This window comes from Heliangelus exortis, chromosome W (assembly GCF_036169615.1).
Source record: "Heliangelus exortis chromosome W, bHelExo1.hap1, whole genome shotgun sequence".
Taxonomy (NCBI): domain Eukaryota; kingdom Metazoa; phylum Chordata; class Aves; order Apodiformes; family Trochilidae; genus Heliangelus; species Heliangelus exortis.
In genome coordinates, this window is record NC_092453.1 from 164,484 (window position 1) to 188,740 (window position 24,257).

The window sequence follows — 24,257 nt, forward strand, 5'->3', positions numbered from 1 at the left end:
CTCCCCTCTTCAAGTTTGAAACCATTTCCCCTTGTCCTCTCACTACACGCATGTGTAAAAAGCCCTACCCCAGCTTTCTTGTAGGCCCCCTTCAGATATTGGAAGGTTGCTCTAAGGTCTAAAAAATCCATTAAACATTATGTCAAAGAAAGCCAGTGTTGAACTGTGCTGTTATACAGCCAGGAAATATAATTTTTTTCTGTGGGCTATATTTGTAATAGAGAAGTTTTTAAAAATTGCACGTGGTTTTGCTATTAATATGTTATTGCAATATTTAGAATCATAGAATGGCTAGGGTTGGAAGGGACCTTAAAGATCATCAAGATTCAACTGCCCTGCATGGGCAGGAACAGCTTCCACTTGACCAGGTTGCTCAGAGCCCCATTCAACTGCCAGGGAGTGGACAGCCACAGCTTCTCTGGGAAACCTGGGCCAGGGTCTTACCACCGTCATAGTAAAGAACTTCTTCCTAATGTCTAACCTAAATCTCCCCTCTTCATGTTTGAAACCATTTCCCCTTGTCCTCTCGCTACATGCCTCTGCAAAAAGCCCTACCCCAGCTTTCATGTAGGCCCCCTTTAGGGACTGGAAAGCTGCTATAAGGTCACCTTGGAGCCTCCTCTTCTCCAGGCTGAACAACCCCAATGTCCTCAGCCTGTCTTCATAGGGGAGGTACTCCATCCCTCTGAGCATTTTAGTGGCTCTCCTCTGGACTCTGGACTTGCTCCAAGAGCTCCACGTCCTTCCTGTGTTGCGGGCTCCAAAACTGGACACAGTACTCCAGGTGGGGTTTTACAAGAGCGGAAGAGAATCATCTACCTTGGCTGGTTGTCTATGCTTCTTTTGATGCAGTCCAGGAGTCAGTTGGCTTTCTGGGCTGAAAGTGCACATTGCTGGCTCATGTTAAGTTTCTGGTCCACCCCCACCCCCAAGTCCTTCTCCTCAGGGATGAGGAGAAGGACTTCTCACCACACAGTTTGGTGTCATCAGCAAACTTGCTGAGGGTGCATTCAATTCCACTGTCCATGTCGCCAATAAAGATGTTAAACTGTACTGGTCTGAGTACTGAACCTTGAGGAACACCACTCATCACAAATCTACATTTGGACACTGAGCCATTGATCACAACACTTTGGGTGTGACCATCCATCCAGTCCTTGCTGGTAAAGACAGAAGCAAAGTAGTCATTGAGTACCTCAGCCTTCTCTACATCTTGGGTGACCAGCTCTCCTTTTTCCTTCTGGAGTAGTCCCACATTTTCTCTAGTCTTCGTCTTATCACTGACATATCTGTAGAATTTCTTCTTGTTGCCCTTAACCCCCCTTGCCAGATCCAATTCTCTCTGTGCTTTCATTTTCCAAACCTGATCTCTTGCGTCTCTCACTACTTCTCTGTATTTCTCCCAGATTATCTGTCCTTGCTTCTATCCTCTGTAAACTTTGTTTTTAGCCCTAAGTGTGTCCAGGAATTCCTTGCTCATCCATGCTGTTCTCCTGGCACTCCTGCCTGCCTTCCTCTTAATTGGTACATATTGGTCCTGGGCATGCAGGAGGTGATCCTTGAAAATGGACCAGCTTTCCTGGGCTCCTTTCCCATCCAGGGCTTTTTCCCATTCTACCCTGCTAAGCAGATCCTTGAAGAGACCAAAGTCTCCCCTTTTAAAAATGAAGTGCCATCAGGTTATTTCACACTTTTCTCACTGCACTAAAGATCTTGATTTCTACAGTGTCATGGTCACTGCAGCCTAGTCTCCCATTGAGCTTTACATCACTCACCAGCCCAACTCTGTTGGTGAAAACAAGGTCTAGCAAAGCTCCTTTTCTGATTGGTTTCTCTTCCATTTGGAGGAGGAAGTTGTCATCAATGCACTTCAGGAACTTCCTGGAATGCTGGTGCTTTGCTGTGTTGTCCCTCCTGCAGATGTCGAGGTGATTCAAGTCCTCCATGAGGACCATGGCTTGCAAGTGCGAACCAGCTTCTGTCTGTGTAAAGAGGGCCTCATCTACCTGGTCATCCTGGTTGGGTGGCCTGTAGCAGACTCCTACTATGATATCACTTGCCCCTGACTTCCCTTTAATCCTGACCCATAGGGGCTCTGTCAGCTCCTCATCCATCCCCAGGCAGATCTCCATGGACTCCAGCTGGTCATTGATATAGAGAGTGACACCTCCTCCTCTTTTGCCTTTCCTGTCCTTTGTAAGCAGTTTATACCCAGCCATCCCCACACTTCAGTCATAGGAGCCATCCCACCACGTCTCAGTGATACCAATAACATCATAGCCCCGCAGGCATGCAGACATGCAACTCCTCTTGTTTATTCCCCATGCTTCATGCATTCACATAGAGGCATTTGTGATGTGTCCCCATTGAAGCAGCCTTACTGGCAGGGGTTGTATCTGTCAGCACACATGCTCTCCTGTTGGCCTGTGATTCTTTTTCAGGCTCAGAGCATGTTAGTGGTTCTGTCCTCAGTGTGATGGGTGTGGGTTGACCTGAGGATCCCCTCCCCTGGCATCCCTAGTTTAAAGCCCTCCTAACTAAATTGTCCAGCCTCTGGCCAAATACTCTTTCCCCCTTCTCTGACAAGTGTATCCCATCAGCCCCCAGCAGACCAGGTTTATCAAAATGAGCCTTATTGTCCAAGTAGCCAAAGCCCTGATTATGGCACCACTTCTTCAACCATTTATTGTCTTGTCGAGTTCTGTCTGCCCTTTTCCTTTGGGTCAGGTCCTGCCCAACTGCCTACCACATTATAGTTCTGTTAGATGAAGTTCTTTGAAATATTACTGGAAAAATTATATTTAGAGTAGATGGCTCCATGTTAATCCTAGTGAGCTAGTTGTTAATAAATGAAATCTTATCTGTCACTTTCATTCAGACTTCTAGGACTAACTTCCAGAAATTGTACTTGTTTTAGTAAATATACAGAACTTATTTTAATAAATATTTGTGTCATTGTTTCCTTATCCCAGATGGAGGTCTTATGAATGCTTTTTATTCTATTATTTCCATTTAATAATGCAGTACCCAGGCTGTGGTAATACCAGGATCTTAAGTCATAATTGAAGTTGGGAAGATAATGATAGCTTAAAATACTGCTTTTGAATGGGTTTCTTGATTGTGTTGGAATTTTGTCTCTTACGGAAGTTATAATGTTCCAGAAGTATAATATTCCAAAAGAAATAATAAATTTCTCTAAATTTTCTTTTCCAACTTTTAAAAACTTTTTTGTTGTTTTATTTTTAGCCGGTTTGTGCCACCACAGACAAGCTCTGGTAACAGATTTTTGGCACAACAAAACAGTCCAGTGCCTAGTCCATATGCTCCTCAAAGTCCTGCAGGATACATGCCATATTCACATCCTCCAAATTACGCACCACATCCTCAGATGCAGCAAGGTAAGTCTGTGATGCTTATTTTATTCTCCTATCTCATGTCAGCTTTACCTTCATGTTTATGTTTCACATCTAATTTCTCTGAAGAGTCACAAGCTTAATGCAAATCTTTGAGATGATAGGGAGTTTTTTGGGTATGATTAAGCTTTCCTTTCTTGACTGTACAGAGTGGTAATTGTCTTGGGTTAGTGAAGTGGTGTTTTGGAAGCAGGGGAGCTACAGGGGTGGTTCCTGTGAGAATCTTCTGGAAACTCCCCCAGTTCCAATGCTGGCCCCACCTCTGCCCAAGGCTGAGCAGATATGGGAAGCTGGATGCGCTTCTGTAACATGTTCAAGAAAGGGAAAATGAAACCGCAAAAATAACAACAACAACAACAAATCAGCAGAGGTGATGAGAGCAATGCCAGAGCAGAGACACCAAGGTCAGTGCGGAAGGAGGGGGAAAAGGTGCCTGAGCAGAAATTTCCCTGCAGCCCATGCATGGTGAGATGGCAGCTGTCATCCTGCAGCCCATGGAGGAGCATGGTACAGCAGATATGGACCATGAAGGATCACAGTGGGCTGATGTGGATCTGCAGCCTATGCAGGATTGTGGAGAGGGGAAGGTATGGACCTGCAGCCGTGGAGGACCCTGTGCCAGGGGAGGTGACTGCACCCAAAGCAGGCTGTGCAAGGACTCTTTGGGTGGTCCGCACAGGAGCAGTCTGTTCCTGAGTGACTGCACCTTGTGAGAGGGACTTATGTCGGAGGGGTTTGTGAAGGACTCTCTCCTGTGAGAGGGACCCCGCATTGGAGCTGGGGAAGGCTGTGAGAAGTCCTCCCCAGGAGGAGGGAGCAGCAGAAACAGCATGTGGTGAACTGAATGTAAACCCCCACCCCCTGTCCCTCTGTGCCGCTAAGGGGGAGGCAGGAGTGAAGTAATTTGGGCCCAGGAAGAAGGGTGGGGTGGGGGGAAAGTATTAAGATCTGGACATTTTTCCTCTTGTCCTGATAGATTAAATTATTTTTTTCCTCCCAAACTTTGTCTGTTTTGCCTATTACCTTAATTGGGTAGTGAAAATCTCCCTGTCCTTGTCTTGATTAACAAGCCTTCAGGTGGATTTTCTCCTCCCTATCCCATGGTGGAGGTGGGTGAGCCTGGTTCATACTGGCTGGGCTAAAAGCATGACAGTAATATATACTTTATTTTTTTAAGAAAGGAAGATGAAAAAGTAAAACACATGTTCATACTATGCTGTCCCTCCCCTAGGCACACCTGTTTTGTATAGTTGTCTCATACATGACAATAGAAAAATCAAAACAAACCAAAAGCTTTTATTTGTTAGCTATGGCAATCTTATTTGTACTAGTTATAACCTAAATTGTAACTCCTAAGTTTTGCTGACAGCTTATTTAACCCTACCAAAACTTTGTAGTGTAGACTAAGTTGGCTAGAATTATGCTCAAGGTATGCAGTAACTGGCAAAATGACTTTTAGAAAGAATGGATTTCTTTGTTCTTCCCTCTTCTAAAATCAGTATTGAACAACAGGAACACTGATAGTGTATAGGCTTTTTTTTTGTGTTTGTGAAAGTAGAATTGTCATTGGATTCTTTTAAAATGTCTGTTCTTAAAGATTAGCAATGATCTTAGAATTTATTTCTATATGTAATGTTGCATATCTCAAAAATACCCTTGGAAGTTACTAAATGTAGTGAATACAAATTGTATAGGGGAAAATAATGATTTCTATAATGTATATGATGTTGACTGTAATTAGAATAGATGTGGAGAGAAGCTTGGCTAATCTGTACATGGAGTTTAGGTTTTAAATGATTGAAAATTCAAATCTTAGATATCTAATTTTATTCGAGGTTTTTGTGGCAAAAGGATTCAATCAAGAAAGTTGAATTCTTGTTCAAATTCCAAACCTCTTGCATCCAACTCATTAATATCCATTATTATGGTGTTTTCTCTGAAATTTCTTAGAGTTGATGACTGTACGAATGTATCAGTATAGTTTATGTGTTTTTTTTGGTGTTTCAGCTTCAGTGTCCAATCCCATTGTCACAGCTGGGATGAGGAATCTCCATGAAAACAAAGTTTCAAGTCAGTTGTCTGGAAATTCGGCTAATCATCATGCTGATAATTCTAGACATGGCTCAAATGAAGACTACCTACAGATGGTGCACAGGCTAAGTAGTGATGTATGTTACCTAGATAATTTTCTTATGATACAGCAAATATTTACTATAATAAAGGAAGTATGTGTTTAGCTGCCTTAGAAGTCAGATATTTTTAGTATAAAAAATAATGTATAAAACCACTGAAAATATATTTCCGTTTCATATATGTACAGTCAACTGTGCAGCTTTATTTTTTTCTAGATATCTCTTTCCTTTGGATCAATTTTAACATTGATTATGATGATATCATGAAAAGTAAAAAAAATCTTACATGAGTTTATTTAAAGAAATGGTAGAGTGTTTCTGCATTTATTGTAGCAATATGTTGATGCAAGCAATACTAGATTCAAAATAGGTGTATAGTTAACTTGACTTTCTGAAATTACCCATAACTGTAAATTAATATTGACATATTTGAATAACCTATTGGGTAATATAGTAGTGTTTTGAAAGGCAGAAATTCCTTTGGACACTTTTTCTTACTGGTCTATTATGCTCTTTTATGGCCTGGTTTCATTATAAGAAGTTTTCACTTAGTGACTTTAGTTAATGTGGGATAAATTCTTTCTGAAAATCTTGAATCGAAAGAGAAGAAAAACCAGCAACATTTTTCCCACAGTGTTATAAACTTCTTAATGAGCACCTCATCCTGTGGATTAAGCATGTTGGGATTCTTCTTTACAAGTTTATCACACAGTCTCTTAACAGATCTTAAGGGGATAGCAATTAAGTTTCATTTTTATTGACTTTAGCTCTTTGAACAGTGTGATCATAGTGATGCCTACAACAGTAGGCATAACAGTAGTTACAAAACTTCATCAAAACTTGGTGGTATATTTTATTTAGCTTACAAAAATTGTGAACAACTCTTGTCTTCCTAAATTAGCTTGTGGAAGCAAAAAAAAAAGTGTTTTATTCAACAAGGCTCCCTAAATCCCTTACCAGCATTAATACACTAGAACTCCAAGAGAATTGCTCTTGTTTTATTTTAAATGCAAGAATTATGCTGATGAAAAATATTAGCTAAGTAGTATCTTAAACAAGAGAGTTTTGAAATGAAGGAATCTATTAATACACAATCATCAGATGTTTTTCTCAGTCTGCTTCAGAAATGCGAAATCTTCAAAATAATAAGCTGTTCTTGGCATTAAGTTTATGTATATCCTCCAAATGTTTTAAAGGTACATTTTAATGGAAATCTCTGTTTTGTTAAGACAGGATTTTTTGAAATCTTTAGTATTAGGATAATTTATTTCACAGTGCTTAAAGAGTAAGTATTTATAAATGTTCACCCCTAGTTTTGTGATCCAAACAATGCAACTATATCCTAGTTCATAGTCCTAGAATGTCAGGTTGGAAGGGACCTCAAGGATCATCTGGTCCAACCTTTCTAATATTGTTTATGTGAGACGTCCTAGCACCCCGTCGAGCTGAGACCTAGAACTTTCCAAAGTAGGGGAATCCACCACTTCTCCTGTGAGACCATTCCAATGTCTGACTGTCCTCCTGGTGAAAAATTTTCCTCTTCAATTCAATCGGAATCTTGCCAGGAGCAACTTGTGCCCATTGCCCCTTGTCTTGTCCATGTGACTCCTTGTAAATAGGGAGTCTCCATCTTCTTTGTAGCCCCCATTTAAGTACTGGAACACTGTAATAAGGTCTCCCCTAAGCCTTCTCAAGGCTGAACAGACCCAGTTTTCTCAGCCTCTCCTCATATGGCAGGTGCTCCAATCCTCTGGTCATCTTCATGGCTCTTCTCTGGACCCTTTCCAGCCTGTCCACATCCTTTTTGTATAGTGGGGACCAAAACTGAACGCAATACTCCAGTAGTTCATGGGAACATTAGAAATAAAATTCATTCAAAACTGACAGACTATGAAAATGTAACACATACCCTCATTGTTCAGTTTAATTGGAGAAATAATAGAGTAATTATACTTTTAAAAGCTGATTTCAGCAGAAAACAGTTTGAAGAATTTAGATTAATTATTTTGCATCTATGTATGAATAATAAGCTTGATCATGCAGACTTTTCAGAAGCTGTGTGACCTTTGGCATAGATAGTTATGAATAAGGTTTATTAAATCATAAAAGTTTAATTATCATTTTGCATTTGTCTTAGTTTTAGGATTTTGTCACTTTAAAAATTATGAATAGTTACAGGATATTGTGTATTTGCAGTATATGATTTTACAAAATCAGCAAGTATACCATTGAAGGTTTACTTTGCGTATACTCAACTTAAGAACCATTTTTTTAATAAAATTTAGAACATTCATAGAATCTAAGTTTGTGCTTACATTTCAACATTTGATGAAGTTCTGAACTAGGAAACAGTAAATGAGCACTTCTGAAAATATGTCAGCTACAGTATGAATGGAATATGTACTTGAAAGGTCATCTACCTAGTTAATCTGTTGAGTTCATTTAATAAACGGTGCCTTTGCCTGTATCCTTGGCAGTCATGGCTAGAGGACCTCTCCTGCCCTAATAAAACATATATACTAAAAATTTACTAAGCTTCCCTCCCCCGATATTTAGGTTTTTTTGAGATTTATTACAATTCCAAGATAAACGAGGTTTGAAAAAAAAAAAACCAGCTCCATAAATTCAGTGTATTAAATAAGTAAGTTGTACATCAGGAAATTAATTTTCATGCATCACCACCACTCATGTAAGGGCAAAAAGAAGTAATTGGTGACTCCCTTCTGAGTGGAACCAAGGGTCCAATATGCTGACCGGACCCAACTCACAGGAAAGTCTGCTGTCTCTCTGGGGCCAAGGTAAGAGACATCACCAGAAAACTCCCTAGTTTGATAAAGTCCTCAGACTATTACTCACTAGTGGTTTTTCATGTTGGTGGTGAAGAGATGGCAAGAAGAAACCCTAAAGCAATCAAGGGATTTCCAAGCCCTGGGACAGTTGGTTAAAGAGTCAGGTGTGCAGGTGGTATTTTCTTCAGTCCTTTCAGTAGTGGGGAAGAATATTGAATGGAGTAGGCAATCCTAGCTAATGAACATGTGGCTCTAAGGCTGGTGTTATAGGCAGAACTTTAGGTTTTTTGACTATGGGATGGATGGTCTGTTCTTCATTGGGTCTACTGATGCCTGATGTCATGTACCTCTCACAGAAAGGGAGAAATTTTGCTCAAGAGCTAGCTGGACTGATTGATAGGGTTTTAAACTAGATTTGAAGGGGGAAAAGGGCAATAGCAGGCCAGTCAGTGATGAACAGTGGGAAGGCTTGTCAAAGCCTGAGGAACCGTATCCTAGTGAGATTCTTCAGTCTGCTTCATCAAGAGGTTGGAACAATGGACATTTGAAGTGCTTCTATATGAATGCACACAGCATGAGGAACAAACAGGAGGAGCTAGAAACCTTGGCCCAATCGCAGAGATATGACATTATTGGCATTAGTGAAACCTGGTGGGATGAGTCCTGTGACTGGTTTGCCATGATGGATGGTTACAGGCTTTTCAGGAGGGATAGACAGGGCAGGAGATGTGGGGGGTTGGCGTTGTATATACTGGAAGGTCTGGAATGTGTGGAGCTTGCAGATGGTGATGGCACAGTTGAAAGCCTCTGGGTGAGGATCAAGGAGCAAACATTTAAAACAAACGTTGTCATGGGAGTTTGCTATAGGCCACACAATCAGGATGAGGAAACTGATGAGTCATTCATTAAGGAGCTATGGGATGCCTACAAGTCATCTGCATTTGTCTTCATGGGGGACTTCAATTTACCTGATATCAACTGGGAGCACCACATAGCTGGTACAAGCAGGTCCAGAAGATTCCTAAACCATCTGGATGATAACTTTATGGTACATGAATGAATGAACCAACCAAGAAAGGTGCCTTCCTTGTTTTGTTACTTGTAAACAGAGAGGGTCTTGTGGGTGAAATGGCAATAGGAGGCTGCCTTGGCCACGGTGACCATGAAGCAGTCAAGTTTAACATATATGGTAGTAGGACGAAAACTGACAGTAAGACCTCAACTCTGGACATGACGAAAGCAGACTTCAGGTTGCTTGAGGAACTGCTTGGTAAGGTCTTTCTCTGCTGGGGTTCAGCAATGCTGGTCACTTTTTAAGGACCACTTCCTAAGAGACCAGGTGATAGCAAAATGCCAGAAGTCAAGCAGGCAAGGTAGAAGGCCACCTTGGCTGAGCAGAGATCTTCTACTAGAACTAAGGCACAAAAGGAAGGTGTATGGCCAGTGGAAGGAAGGACAGACAACATGGGAGGACTATAGGGATGCTGTTCACCACTGTAGGGCAGAAATCCATGCAGCTAAAGTTCAACTAGAGTTGAAGCTGGCCTGCACTGTGAAGGATAATAAAAAGGGCTTTAAAAAATATGTTAATGGCAAAAGGCAGGCCAGAAACAACATTGGTCCGTTACTTGATGATCATGGACACCTCATAAATAGAGATATAGACAAAGCAGAGATGTTTAATGCTTTCTTCACGTCTGTCTTCAACATTGATGGTGGGCTTGAGCACCCCCAGAGCCCTGGGCTAGCAAACCATGACTGTGCAAACGATAATCTCCCAATCAGCCCTGAACTTGTGCAGGATTTGCTGCTCCAGCTGGATCCTTATAAGTAGATGGGGCCTGATGGGATTCATCTAAGGGTACTTAAAGATCTGGCAGAGGTCATAGCGAAACCTCTCAATGATTTTTCAATGCTCTTGGGAATCTGGAGAGGTACCAGTTGACTGGAAGTTGGCAAATGTCCCAGTCTTCAAGGTCAGCAGGGATGACCCTGGTAACTACAGGCCTGTTAGCCTCACCTCAGTGCCTAGTAAGATTATGGAGAATATTATTCTGGGAGCTATTGAAAAACACCTAAAAAATAACACAGTCATTGGTCCCAGCCAACATGGGTTCATGAGGGGAAGGTCCTGCTTAACTAACTTGATTTCTTTCTATGACAAGGTAACCCACCTAGTTGACCAAGGGAAACCAGTTGATGTAATCTTTCTGGATTTCAGAAAGGCCTTTCATACTGTCTCTCACAGTATCCTTCTGAATAAAATATCCAGCATCCAGCTGGACAAGCACATAATGCGATGAGTGACCAATTGGCTGATGGGTCGAGCTCAAAGGGTCATAATAAATGGGGTCACATCAGGCTGGCAACTGGTCACTAGCAGGGTTCCACAGGGATCCATTTTAGGGCCAGTTCTGTTTAATATATTCATAAATGACTTAGACGCAGGACTTGAAGGCTTACTAATTAAGTTTGCAGATGACACCAAATTAGGGGTAGTGGTTGACACTCCCAAGGGCAGAGAGGCCCTGCAAAGGGATCTAGACAGATTGGAGTTCTGGGCAAATGCCAATTGTATGAAGTTTAACAAGGAGAAGTGCCGGATCTTGCACTTGGGACATGGTAACCCTGGATATTCATACACCCTGGGGAAAGAGAGGCTGGAGAGCAGCCCTGCAGAAAGGGATCTGGAGGTTCTGGTTGACAGCAAGTTGAACATGAGAGGGCAGTGTGCCCTGGCAGCCAGCAGAGCCAACTGAGTCCTGGGGTGCATCAAGCATGACATTGCTAGCCTGTTGAGGGAAGTGATTGTCCCACTTTACTCTGCACCAGTGTGGCCCTGTCTTGAGTACTGTGTGCAGTTTTGGGTGCCACAGTACAGGAAAGACATAGAGCTACTAGAGAGGGTTCAGAGGATGGCTACAAGGTTGGTGAAGGGTTTAGAGGGAGAGCAATATGAGAAGCGGCTAAAGGCACTTGGTCTGTTCAGCCTGGAGGAGACTGAGGGGAGACCTCATTGCAGCTCACTGCTTCCTCACTAGGGAAGGAGAAGGAACAGGTGCTCACCTCTTGCTTCTGGTGACTGATGTTAGGACCCAAGGGAATGGTAGGGAGATGTGCTGGGGGAAGTTTAGGTATGATATAAGGAAAAGGTTTTTCACCCAGAGGGTGGTTGAGCAGTGAAACAGGATCCCCAGGGAAGTGGTCACAGCACCAAGCCTGCCTGGGTTCAAGAAGTGTTTGGATAATGCTCTCAGGCACATGGTGTGATTCTTGGGGTGCCTTATACAGGGACAGGAGTTGGATTTGATGATCCTGATGGGTCCCTTCCAACTCGGCAGATTCTATGATTCTATGATAATTCATTTTGACTTGCAATAAAACACACATAAGTTTAAGGTATAGTTGTTTTTTGCATTGAGTCTGAATATTGGATTTCTTTGTACATGAGACTTTCCTCACGTGAGGCACCATTGCAAAAAATAAGTGTAATTTATAGCACAGCATGAGTTTTAGAGTAATTTTACCGTGGGAAAAGGAAAAAAGTGAATAGAATTGTTTTCTAAGTGCACATGGATGGTGAAACTGATGAAATCTGATTTTGTATGGATTTATGTTATTTGCTTTGTAATCAATTTCCATAAATATCAAACATTTTTTTCTTCTGCCTAAGCAGTGTGAACTATGCCTTCACAAGGCATAACATGCACTGTAGCTAGTCTGCTGCTATGCATGCGGAAATCAGCTGTTTGGCCATTGACAGAGGGAGTTTGTTGTTGCCATTCATCTAGGATGCTGCAGTGGGAGTGCTACAGATTTTATTCAGTCTTGATATGTGTATGCTGAAGGGTATAAATACAAAATGTTAGTTTGCTTAATTGCAAAAGTAAGATGGCATTCTAATAAAGTTTAAGAGTAGGTTAAGTGAAAAAAAAACGGTGAATTTGTTTTAAAAAATCTACTTTTTGTGCTCAACTTCTTTCTGCTTTTCAGCTCTTTACTATGAGTTCCCGTTACAAAAAACTAAATGAAATTGTCATGTCAACCAAAAGTGCTTATTTAGCACTTTTTTAGCACTTATATAACACTTAGACGTATACATAGTTTTATTTTTCTGTGCATTTTATTTTTCTGATTCTTCTTAAGGCTAATTGTGCTCTGGAATGTTGCCTATGTAGTAGTCTAATAGCAGTCTAAAGTTTTAAAAAAACTTTCTAATATTTGTTGTATGCTTTTTCATACAATCCATTTTATCAGTATATGTACAAAATTCAGTCTTTATTTTATCAAATGTTCATGTTCATGATGTTAATTTTTTATCATTGTCACTTTAGGATGGTGATCCTTCAATAAGGAATGCTGCATCTTTTTCCTTGAGGTCACCACAGTCAGTCTGCTCTCCAGCAGGAAGTGATGGAACCCTTAAAGGTAGTCTAGCAGTCATATATATCAATGTATTGTTTTACCAATTTTAAAGTACAGAGCTTAAAGAGGTATTTAGTTAGTTGTCCTGAGTTTTGTATTCAAAAAGTACTAGAGTATGTCATTAGCCTTTGGATAAAAAATAGTTTTGAGCTCTGATCCAGAAGAAATTTCTGAATGTCAAAAAATTGACTAATCATACTTCAAAACAAAGCTAAAATTTATGGAGGACAGAAGAATTTTAAATTCTTTCAATTATAAGGATTAAATTCTTTATAAGAATGGTTTCAGTTGCTCTACATAAGAAATGGTTTAAAGGCAGCATTATGAGTATTGAACTCAACCAGCTCAAAAGTGTTTTAATGTGAAGCATTCGTCTTGATTGCAATGATCAAATTTTAAGAATGTGAAATTAAATAATAGAATAAATAAAGCCTGGAAACCGTAGCTGTGGAGAAGTTGTCAGATGAGAAAATAGTTTTTTGTGCTAAAATATTGAATGCATACTGCTGTTTTTAAAATTATCCCTAAGAAGCAATGACTGAGATAAATGAGACTTAGCAAGGTAGGGGTTTGGGCATATTCTCAGTAATTTAGATTTTCAATGCTTATGTATTTACATGGCAATAGTAAAAAGATACAACAGTGCTTTCTCCTCTGAAACAAACCCTGAAACAAAATTAGGTCTTTCTGGAAGGTCATGTTAGGTGGAGAAAGGACAAAAGGAGATGAGGGAGATTCCAGGGAAAGTTGAGGGTATTGGGCTTGTGCAGCCTGCTTTGATAAAGGAAGTCTTGGGGGGGAGGGAGGTGTGGGCACAGAAGGGGGGGAAGAGGATGGATGGGGTGACACACAGTGGACTGATATGACCTTAGAGCAGACTTATACCTATGAGGAGATTATCAGGAAGACCTGAGTCAGGCTTTAACAATGTTGTGAAAGAACGATGAGAGACAATGGACTTAAAATGGGAGGTTTTGACTGGGTATAAGGAAAAACTTTTTTACTATCAGGACAGTTAAGCACTGGAAAAGACCAGAGAATCTGCATTTTCTATCCTTGGAGATTATCAAGATCAGGCTGGATAAGGCCCTGCATATTGTGGCCTTGCTCACCCTGCTTTGAACATGAAAATTAACTAAAGACCTCCTGAGGTCCCTTCTTAGCTGAATTACCAATGAGACTGTGACTGCTAAATGTTCTCTGTGGTTCATCCTCTGTAGGTATATATTGTGTTAAACAATGATAGAAGAAATACAGCTCAAATGCAAGTGAAAAGTACTTGCATAGCATGCCAGCAACATCAATATTTTACTAAGTCTTGTGAACAAGTACTTCTAAGGCTTGTGTAAATGGCAAAGACTAAATGTGGTTGTTTTTCTTGAACTCAGTACACAAAATCCATGTTTATTTAGCTCATCAGTTTAACAGCACTGTAAGCTGTTTTCACAATATATGATAACCACTTGGCCAGAAGAATATTTGAATTATTTTTTTTTCGTTGAATTTGCTGCTGTTTCAATTGGTTGTCTCGGGACCTGCTTTGAAGGGACATCTTTTCAGATGATTTCTGAAAGCAATCTGATTGTACAATTCAGATTGTAATGTTTTAGAATTAGAGGGGCTGAAAAAGTGTAAGAGGAGCTTTTTGATTTATTTACCTATATGTTAGCTTTACTTTTCTCATTGATAAAGCACACAACTGAAATACTGTTTCTAATGGTGCTACCATTTTGCCTTCTTAAAGAGATTAATGAACCCTGATTGAGAGAACCAGTTCTTGATGCTGCAAGAATCTTGCCAGACATTTGCTTCCTCTAATATCGTATTTTAGAAATTTATTGAAGAGGTGTTGATAATTACAGTGTTACTTAGAATATGTGATCCCTAACAGAGTTTTTGGCCTATGATTTGAAGTGAAAGTGATGGGTTATGCTGATAAATTTTCCAGTGATGAACAAACAAGTACCTATGCTGAGGTTTTTGTTGTTATTCACATTAGTCCTTGAAAGTTTGATTAACAAGTCACAAAATTTGATAAAGTAAATTAGCAAAATATTTAAATTTTTTTTGGTAGGAAAAAAAGAATGGCACTATACATCATCAGTCCAGAGAAAGATCACAGGAAGGTTGTTATAATATCTAAGCTTTCTAATATAATGTGAGGCAATTGCCAAAGGTACTGGTACAGACTCCGTTTCTGTATTTCTGACATGGAAGTACCAACGACTTCCATAGATTTGGAGAATGTGATTGTACAGCCCTGAAATGACAGAATTACAGAATCGTTCTATTTGGAAAAGACCTTTACGATCATCGAGTCCAATCTTTAACCTAACTCTATCGAGTTTGGATGCTAAACCTTGTCCCTAAGCACCACATCTACACATCTCTTAAACACCTCCAGGGATGGTGATGCAACCACCTCCATGGAAGCCTGTCCCAGTGTTTAATAACCCTTTCAGTGAAGAATTTCTCCTAATATCCAATCTAAACCTCCCCTGGCACACCTTGAGGCCATTTCCTCTCATCCTGTCTCTTGCCACTTGGGAGAAGAGACTGAACCCTATCTTGCTACAAACTCCTTTCAGGTAGTCTTAATGAGCAATAAGGTCTCCCCTCAGGCTCCTCCAGTTCCCTCAGATGCTCCTCATGAGGTCCTCCAGAACCTTCACTAGCTTTGTTGCCCTTCTTTGGACACACTCCAAAACATTCTCTGGACTCATGCCAGCACCTCAATGTCTATCTTGTAGTGGAGGGCTCAAAACTGAACACAGTACTCAAGGTGCAGCCTTGCTAGTGGCAAGTACAAGGAGACAATCACTTCCTTAGTCCTGATGGTGTCATTATTTCTCATGCATGCCAGGATGCTGTTAGCCTTCTTGGCCACGTGGATTTACTGTTGACTCATATTTAGACAGGTGCTGATAAACTTTCTCTGCTAGGCAGCACCCAGCACTTGGTGTTGTTGAACCTCATACAATTGGCCTCAGCCCATCGATCCAGCCTGTCCAGGTCCCTCTGCAGAGCCTTCCTACCCTCAGGCAGATCATCACACCCACCCAACTTGGTGTCATCTGAAAACTTCTCGAGGGTGCACTCGATCCCCTCATTGAGATCATTGATAAAGATATTAAAGAGAACTGGACCATTACTGAGCCCTGGAGAACACTACTTGTGACCAGCCACCAGCTGGATTTAACTCCATTCACCATAACTCTTTCGGCCCAGCCATCTAGCCAGCAAAGAGTACACTGGTCTAGACCATAAGTAGCCAGTTTCTCCAAGAGAATGCTGTGGGAAACAGTGTCACAGGCTTTACTAACGTCCAGGTAAACAACATCCACAGACTTTCCCTCATCCACTAAATGGGTCACCTTGTCATAGAAGGAGATCAGGTCCATCAAGCAGGACCTGCCTTTCATGAATCGAAGCTGACTGGGCCTGACCCCCTGGTTGTCCCACACGTGCGGCATAATGGCACTTAAGATGATCTGCTCCATAACCTTCTCTGGCACCAAGGTCAGACTAACGGGCCTGTAGTTCCCCAGATCCTCCTTGTGGCCCTTCTTGAAGATGGGGGGCACATTTGCAAATCTCCAGTCTATTAGGACCTCTCTGGTTAGCCAGGAATGATGGAAAGTGGCTTGGTGAGCACTTATTTCAGCTTCCTCACTACCCTTGGGTGGATCCCATCTGGCCCCATAGACTTGTGCATGTCTAAGATAAGTGGCGCAATAGGTCTCTTAAACATCTCCTCTTGGATTATGGGGGCTTCAAACTGCTCCCCATCCCCGTCTGCCAGCTCAGGAGACTGGGTACCCAGCAAACAACTGGTCCTACTACTAGAGACTGAGGCATTCAGTACCTTGGCCTTTTCCTCATCCCTGATCACTGTTTCCCCCTGCATCCAGTAAGGCATGGAGGTTCTCCTTAGTCCTCCTTTTTTTGTCAATATATTTGTAGACACATTTCTTGATATCTTTGACAGCTGCAGCCAGATTGATTTCAAGTTGGGCTTTGGCCCTTCTGATTCCCTTCCTGCATATCCTCACAACATCTTTGTGGTCATCCTGAGCGGCCTGCCCCTTTTTCCAAAGGCCATGAACTCTCCTTTTTTCAGTTGCAGCCAGATATCCCTATTCAGCCAGGCCAGTCTTCTTCCCTGGCAGCACGTCTTTTGGCAGAGAAGGATAGACCGCTCCTGCACCTTTAGGACTTCCTTCTTGAAGAATGTCCAGCCTTCCTGGACTCCTTTGCCCTTCCGGACTGCCTCCCAAGGGACTCTGTCAACCAGTCTCCAAAACAGGTCAAAGTCTGCCTGCCAGAAGTCCAAGGTGGCAGTTCTGCTGACCCCCCTCCTTACTTCTCCAAGAACAGAGAATTCTCTCACTTTGTGGTTGCTATGCCCAAGACAGCATCCAACCATCACATCCTCCAGAAGTCCATCTCTGTTGACAAAGAGCAGGTCCAGCAGGACACCTTCCCCAGTTGGCTCCCTCACCAGCTGCGTCAGGAATTTCTCTTCCACACACTCGAGGAAACTCCGGGACTCTTCCCTCTCTGCTGTATCATGTTGCAGGTAGACATCTGAGAAGTTGAAGTCCCCAGCAAGAACAAAGGAAAGCATTAATGAGACTTCTCCCAGATGCCTACAGAAGATTTTATGTCTCTTCATCCTGCTTGGACAGTCTATAACAGACACCCACCAAGATGTCCGCCTTATTGGCCTCCCCCCTAATTCTTACCCATAAAGACTTACCCATAATTAATTCTTACCCATAAAGACACTATTGTTGCTATCATTAACTTCCAAGCATTCGTAGCACTCCCTAACACGCAGAGCCACCCCACCACCTCCCTTTCTTGCCTATCTGTGGAGGGCTGCCTCGATAATTTGAGAGACCTGAGAGCTAGCAAAAAGACAAGGTCCCATGCTGCAAAGCAAGGCTGACCAAAGATAGCAACAAGGCAAGGCCTGCTGCCAGAAAAATAAAGATGAGGCAAGGCTCATCGCCAGAAAAGATAGTAAGGAATTTGGAGGACAACTCTGAATAAAGGAATTATGTATTCTATTAACTTTTGGTCTTAACCAGGATGTTTCATTGTAGAAGAGTGCTGTATCTTGTAAGCAACGCCTGTAGCTAGCAAAACCATGATCTTTGTTTACTGTATCTTGCTTTTAAAACAATCCACCTTATTGTGATGCCATGTTTTCTCTGCACTATAAAAGAGCACTGCTGATGAATAAAATCAGACATATTACAACCGAGCATATGTCTTGCATGGCCTCAAACTTTTTTCTCTTCTCTAATTCTGAAGAGCTTGTAGCCATTGACTGCAGCATTCCAGTCATGCAAGTCGTCCCACAGGCGTTCCATACAGTTTCCTAAACTCCTGGGAAAATATTTGTAATAAATAGCAACAACCCTTATGAAACTATATAATGTTGCACTCGTTTCCAGAAATAAGTCTTATTCTCTTCAGAAATTGTTAACAGGTACTTGAGTATTTTCTGAATAATGTAGAAAAATTACTTTGTATTTTCTTTGGGATTTATAGGACTTCTTCAGAGAGATTCCTCTATACGTGATCTTTGAATGTATAGTGGGTGGCAAGAAGAATTAGGAATGTTCTTAACTCTGTAGTACAGACTTCTGTGTCTTCACAAGTACTCATTAAGAAAAATTATCATTTCATCCTCTCTTCTTCCAAAGAAAAGTGGAAGAAATTTATTCAAAGATATTTTCTGACAGGGCTAAAATAAACATTCGTTCTTGTTTCTTTCTTCAAGCCGTAACTTTTTATGGGAGGATGCTGAATACACCAGTTCTAAGCTAGAACAGCCAAAGCTGAGGTTTTTCATGAGGCATTTTAAGCTCTGGAGAAAGTGGTGGGACTCTTCCCTGAAAATTATTGCAAGACTATGTGGAAATTGAACACACTCTGTCCCGAAAAACCTCCCAAATGTATGTTGTTCTTTCTCTCATATAGTATTCCTTTAAGTTTGATTTTTAAATTAAGTTATGCTCTTTGAAAACAAATGGGAATATAGTCTGTTAATCAAAATAAATAATAATTTATTTAGATCTCGTACAAAACTTAGGAAGATTTCTAGAGGAAAATTCTGTGATTTTTTAGAAAATACAGCAGAAAAGGGCTTGGGAGCTTCCCATCTTCTTACTCCCATATTGGATGATCTGTACCAGTATTACTCCCATCTTTTTCTTTTTTTTTTTTTTTTTTTTTTTTTTTTTTTTTGTTAAAATGTCAGCATTGGAGTTTCCTTACTCTTGCCATATCAAATTCTTAATACTAGAAAGCTATTCTCCTAGTGCTTTGCCGCTTTACCAGAATAATTTAATAATTTTTGTTAAGGCATGATACTTCTTGACTTTTTTCCAGTGGGTAAGAAAAAACAACTTACATGCTTTTTAAAAAAAAAAACAAAACATTGCAATCATTTACATATCAAAGAATGCTATTGCGTCTTGCGCTAGTCTAATCTTCTGCAGACTGAACGCTACGGTTTCTTTCTATCATCTTCATATAAGTAATAATTCCTGAGCTTTTAATTGTATTTGATGTTTTTATACGAATTCTAATTGGTCTGCATTTGTCTTGATGTTGTACTGCCCTGTCATAGATAAAACTCTGAAGACTTAGAGGGATGAGTAATAAAAAAGTACTGTAGATTACCTTGTACAATAATACTGTTATATATGAATATAGCTGTTCTTTGGTAATAACTTAAATTCCTGTTGCAAGCTGTTATAAACATATTTTTATCTTTCTGCAGAGCTTATCTATCTTCCTCTAATATTACAATGGATCTTTCTCAGATGAATAAAAAGTTTGTGCTGATTCTTACTGAATTTCTTTTGTTTCAAAGTTATTCCAATTAGTTAAGAAAACTGCAAATTTTGATTCTGTTTTTGAAAGCCTCTCAAATACTTGACACCAAAAAATTGTTATGATCTAGAGATTAATAAAATACTCTCTAATTCTGAAAAGTTAGTTATTACAAATATTTTATACTGCTGTTCTTAATACAGTGCTCTGGAAAGCTGCACTTGTTCTCCTATAGTCTTTTCATCCCTCATTACTAAGAACAACTGATACTCTGAACACTTTTGCAATAGGGTATATTGCAGTGTTTCAGTATTTTTTGTCTAGACCATACTTCCTCAGCTTGTTATTGAAATTGTTATGAGAAGCTAAATAGAAAGCCATGCTAAAATCCAGGCATGACACTAAGTTCTCCTTAATACAGAAGACCTGCTACTTTACAGAATAAAATTATTTTGATACAATGATACTTATTCTTAATAAAATTCACTTTGCAATACCACTTCTTTGTTATTATCTCAATCCTTATAGAGAAATTGTTCTTCTAGTATGTACCTAAATCATATAGATTATATATAATATTCTTGGCAGTCCTTTACCATCCTTTTGAAGGGATTGTTTTTCCCTTTTTGAATCTGCTGGTGGTACAAATTCTTAAGGTGATAATTATCAGTTATAGGATTGGTTTAGGTAGGGTTCAAGGGAAATTTGTCTGATCCCATTGTAACGAAAACACTCAATTTACGTCAAGGTGGTAAATAGGATCATATTAAATTAAAAAAAAAAAACACAAGACTTTTCCATTTACACATTGTAACTGCAGTCTCTTAAAATATTTGACAGTAGTGTGTGAATGTTTCTCAGGATCTGTCATCACTAGGTTATCAGCTTCTTCCAACCAACATCAGTATGGGTGCAACATGGATACTCTAGTCTTCTCCTCCAGCCTCTTCCTTCAATAACTTATTTACAGAATAATTACTCAGATTTGAAGTGTACTGATCCACATGCAGAAAATATGCATTCAATAAAGCCTCTCTCTTTTGAAAGACTTTTCAAGTAAAAAGTCTGGAATGCTGTGTCCAGGTTAGAAAAACAATGATTTGGTACCCACTTAAATAATGTTCCTCGAGTCTTGAGGATCACTTTGCCATGGATTTAAAAAGGTGTAGCACCTGAATGTTCCTGATGTTTTTCTCCAGTGTGCTATGAACCAGGTATTAGCTATCGGTCTTCATTTGTTCACTAGTAGGTTTTTTCTGGCTTTCATACACAAGTAATGATAGTTTTGGCAAAAAAGCATGTAGGATGGGTGAAAGGCCTTCTTTCAGCATCTGGGAATCTTTACCTGCAAGGGATTTAAAGGAATATGGAGATACTATTTTGAGTGACTCTTTTCAAGTTCTTGTTCAAGTGGAAAGCTAATAATTCTTTAAAGTTCTTTAAAATATATGAATCCTAAGTTTTTGGTAACCTTAATAGTTGGTTTTCAACCTTGTGTATCATGACAAAGAATGTGACCAGTGGTAGGACTTGCTCTGCAGAGACTCAAGAGTTGATCAGAGAAAGTGTCATTAATGTTTAAATAAGATGTGAATAGAATAGAATATTTCCGTTGGAAGGGACCTACAATGATCATCTAGTCCAACTACCTGAGGAATTCAGAGCTGACTAAAAGCTAAATCAAGTTAAATGTATTGTGTCCAAATGCCTCTTAAACACTGACAGACTTGGGGCATCAACCACTTCTCTAGGAAGCCTGTTACTAGGAAGTCTTTGACCGACCTCTTGGTAAAGAAATGCTTCCTAATGTCCAGTCTGAACCTCCCCTGATGTAGCTTTGAGCCAGCCCCAAGTGTCCTGTCACTGGATCCCAGGGAGAAGAGATCAGCATGTCACTCTCCACTTCCCTTCCTCAGGAAGCTGTAGAGAGCAATGAGGTTGCCCCTCACCCTCCTCTCCAAACTAGACAACTCCAGAGTTCTTGGCCACTTCTCATAGGACATGCCTTCCAGCCCCTTCCCCAGCTTTGTTGCCCTCCTCTGGATGCATTCAAGAACCTTTACATCCTTCTTAAATTGTGGGCCCCAACACTGCACACAGTACTCAAGGTGAGGCTTCACCACTGCTAAATACAGTGGGATAATAGCCTCTTTTGACAGGCTGGTTGTGCTGTGTGTGATGCACCCCAGGATGCAGTTTGCCCTCTTGGCTGCCAGGGCACACTGCTGACTCATCTTGAGTCTGCTGTCAACCAGCACCCCCAGATCTCTTTCTGCAGGGCTGCTCCTCAGCCACTCCTCTCCCAATTTATACTTGTGCCTGGTGGTACTCCCTCTCAGGTGCAGAATCCAGCATTTGGTCTTAGTAAATTTCATACCATTAATTGATCACCCAGTGCTCCAATCTACCTAGATCCTTCTGCAAGGCCTCTTTTCCCTCAAGACAGTCAATAGCACTTCTCAGCAAACTTGCTAATGGTGCATTCAACTCCTGCATTCAGATCACTGATAAAAATATTGAACAGAGCTGGCTTAGGTTATCCGTAGAGGTTTTATTGATGGCCATCCTTGCATCCCTGAGTATTGAAAAGTATTATTTCATGGTCACTGTGCCCGAGACGACGTCCAACTACTACATCTCCCATCAGCCCTTCTCTGTTTGTGAACAGGAGGTCTAACGGGGACCCATCCCTGGTGGGCTCATTTACCAGCTGGAGCAGGAAATTGTCCTCTATACATTGTAGGAATCTCCTAGACTCCCTCTTCACTGCTGTGCGGAGTTCCCAGCAGACATCCGGCAGGTTAAAGTCACCCACGAGAACAAGGGCTGGTGATTTTGAGACACCTGCCAGCTGCCTGTAGAATAGTTCATCACTTTCATCATCCTGATTGGGTGGTCTGTAACAGACTCCCACCAGAATATCAGCCTTGTTGGCCTAATTTTGATTCACAGGCACTCAACCTTATTGTTACTGACCTTGAGTTCTACAGCGTCAAGAGACTCTCTAATAGAGAGAGCCACCACTGCACCTCTCCTACCTTGTCTGTCCCTTCTGAAGAGCCTGTAGCCATCCATGGCAGCACTCCAGTCATGCGAATCATCCCACCATGTTTCTGCGATGGCGACTACATCACAGCTTTCCTGCTGCACGATGGCTTCCAGCTCCTCTTTTTTGTTACCCGTACTGTGAGCATTGGGGTACATGCACTTGAGCTGGGCTGCTGATTTCACTGTTAACTCAAGCTTTCCACCCTTAGGCTCATGTCTGGATAGCCTGGCTTCAATCCCCTCCCCCTTCAAACCTAGTTTAAAGCCCTCCTGATCAGCCCTGACAACTTACGTTTCCTTTTGCCCCTGCTAGACAGATGAAGCCTATCTGATTTGAGGACACTAAGTACCATGGAATTTGCCCCATGGTCAAAGAACCCGAAACCCTGCCATTGACACCAGTCCCTAAGCCATGAATTAACCTGCTGGATCTTCCTGCTAGTTCCCTCATCCATCGCTGTCATTGGAGGGATGGAGGAGAACACAACTTGGGCTCCTGATCCCTTCACCAGTTGCCCCAGGGCCCTAAAGTTTCTCATAACTGAATGGGTGCTTCTTGTTATTACATCATGACTACCAATCTTAAAGACCAGAGGTGTGTAAGAATCTGAAGGACTCACAAGGGTGGAAAGCTTACCTACAACATCCTTAACCACCCGGGCACCAGGGAGACAGCAGACCTCCCTATGAAGCGGGTTTGGTCTGCATATGGGGCCCTCTGCTCCCCTCATCAGGGTGTTGCCATCTACAATGACCAATCGAGTTTTCTTTTCAGGGTCAGTTTTGATTGCCATCCTGAGGCAAGTTGGCCTTGGTGGTGTTCCAACCACTCGTTCCTAATATCCAATCTAAATCTACTCTTCTCTAATTTAAAACCATTTCCCCTCATCCTATCACTACAAGCTCTTGCAAACAGTGCCTCTCCAGCTTTCCTGTTAGGCCCCCTTCAGATACTGGAAGACTGCAACTAGGTCTCCCCAGAGACTTTGCTTCTCCAGGCGGAAAAACCCCAGCTCCCTCAGCCTGTCTTTGTAGGAGAGGCGTTCCAGCCCCCTGATCATTTTTGCAGCCCTCCTCTGGACCCGCTCCATTGGGTCCACATCCTTCCTGTATTGAGGGCTCCAGAGCTGGATGCAATACTCCAGGTGAGGTCTTAACAGAGCAGAGCAAAGTGGCAGAATCACCTCTCTCGATCTGCTGGCCATGCTTCTTTTGATGCAGCCAGGAGTCGGTTGGCTTTCTGGGTTGCAAGCGTGCACAGTTGGCTCCTGTCCAGCTTTTCATCCACCAGCATCCCCAAGTCCTTTTCTGCAGATCCGCTTTCTGAAACCTCATCCCCCAGCCTGTACTTAGAGTGGGGATTGTTCCGACCCAGGTGGAGGACCCTGTACTTGGTCTTGTTGAACCTCATGAGGTTCATCTGGACCCACCTCTCCAGTTTGTCCAGGTCCTTCTGGATGACATCCCATCCCTCTGCCTTATCGACAGCACCACTCAGCTTTGTGTCATCTGCAAACTTGCTGATGGTGCACTCGATGCCGCTGTCTCTATCATTGACATTAAACAGTACAGGTCCCAGTATGGACCCCTGACGGACACCA

The 24,257-nt window shown here is 41.5% G+C and overlaps 1 protein-coding gene across 1 annotated transcript in view; it reads left to right on the forward strand.

Moving 5' to 3' along the window:
- The window catches only part of LOC139789214 (nipped-B-like protein), a 148,859-nt gene that overhangs the window by 15,331 nt on the left and 109,271 nt on the right, over positions 1 to 24,257 (forward strand). Inside the window, exons 5-7 of the mRNA XM_071729725.1 lie at positions 3,247 to 3,398; positions 5,421 to 5,581; positions 12,669 to 12,762. Coding sequence (XP_071585826.1) covers positions 3,247 to 3,398; positions 5,421 to 5,581; positions 12,669 to 12,762 — 407 coding nt within the window. The remainder of the gene's footprint in view (positions 1 to 3,246; positions 3,399 to 5,420; positions 5,582 to 12,668; positions 12,763 to 24,257) is intronic.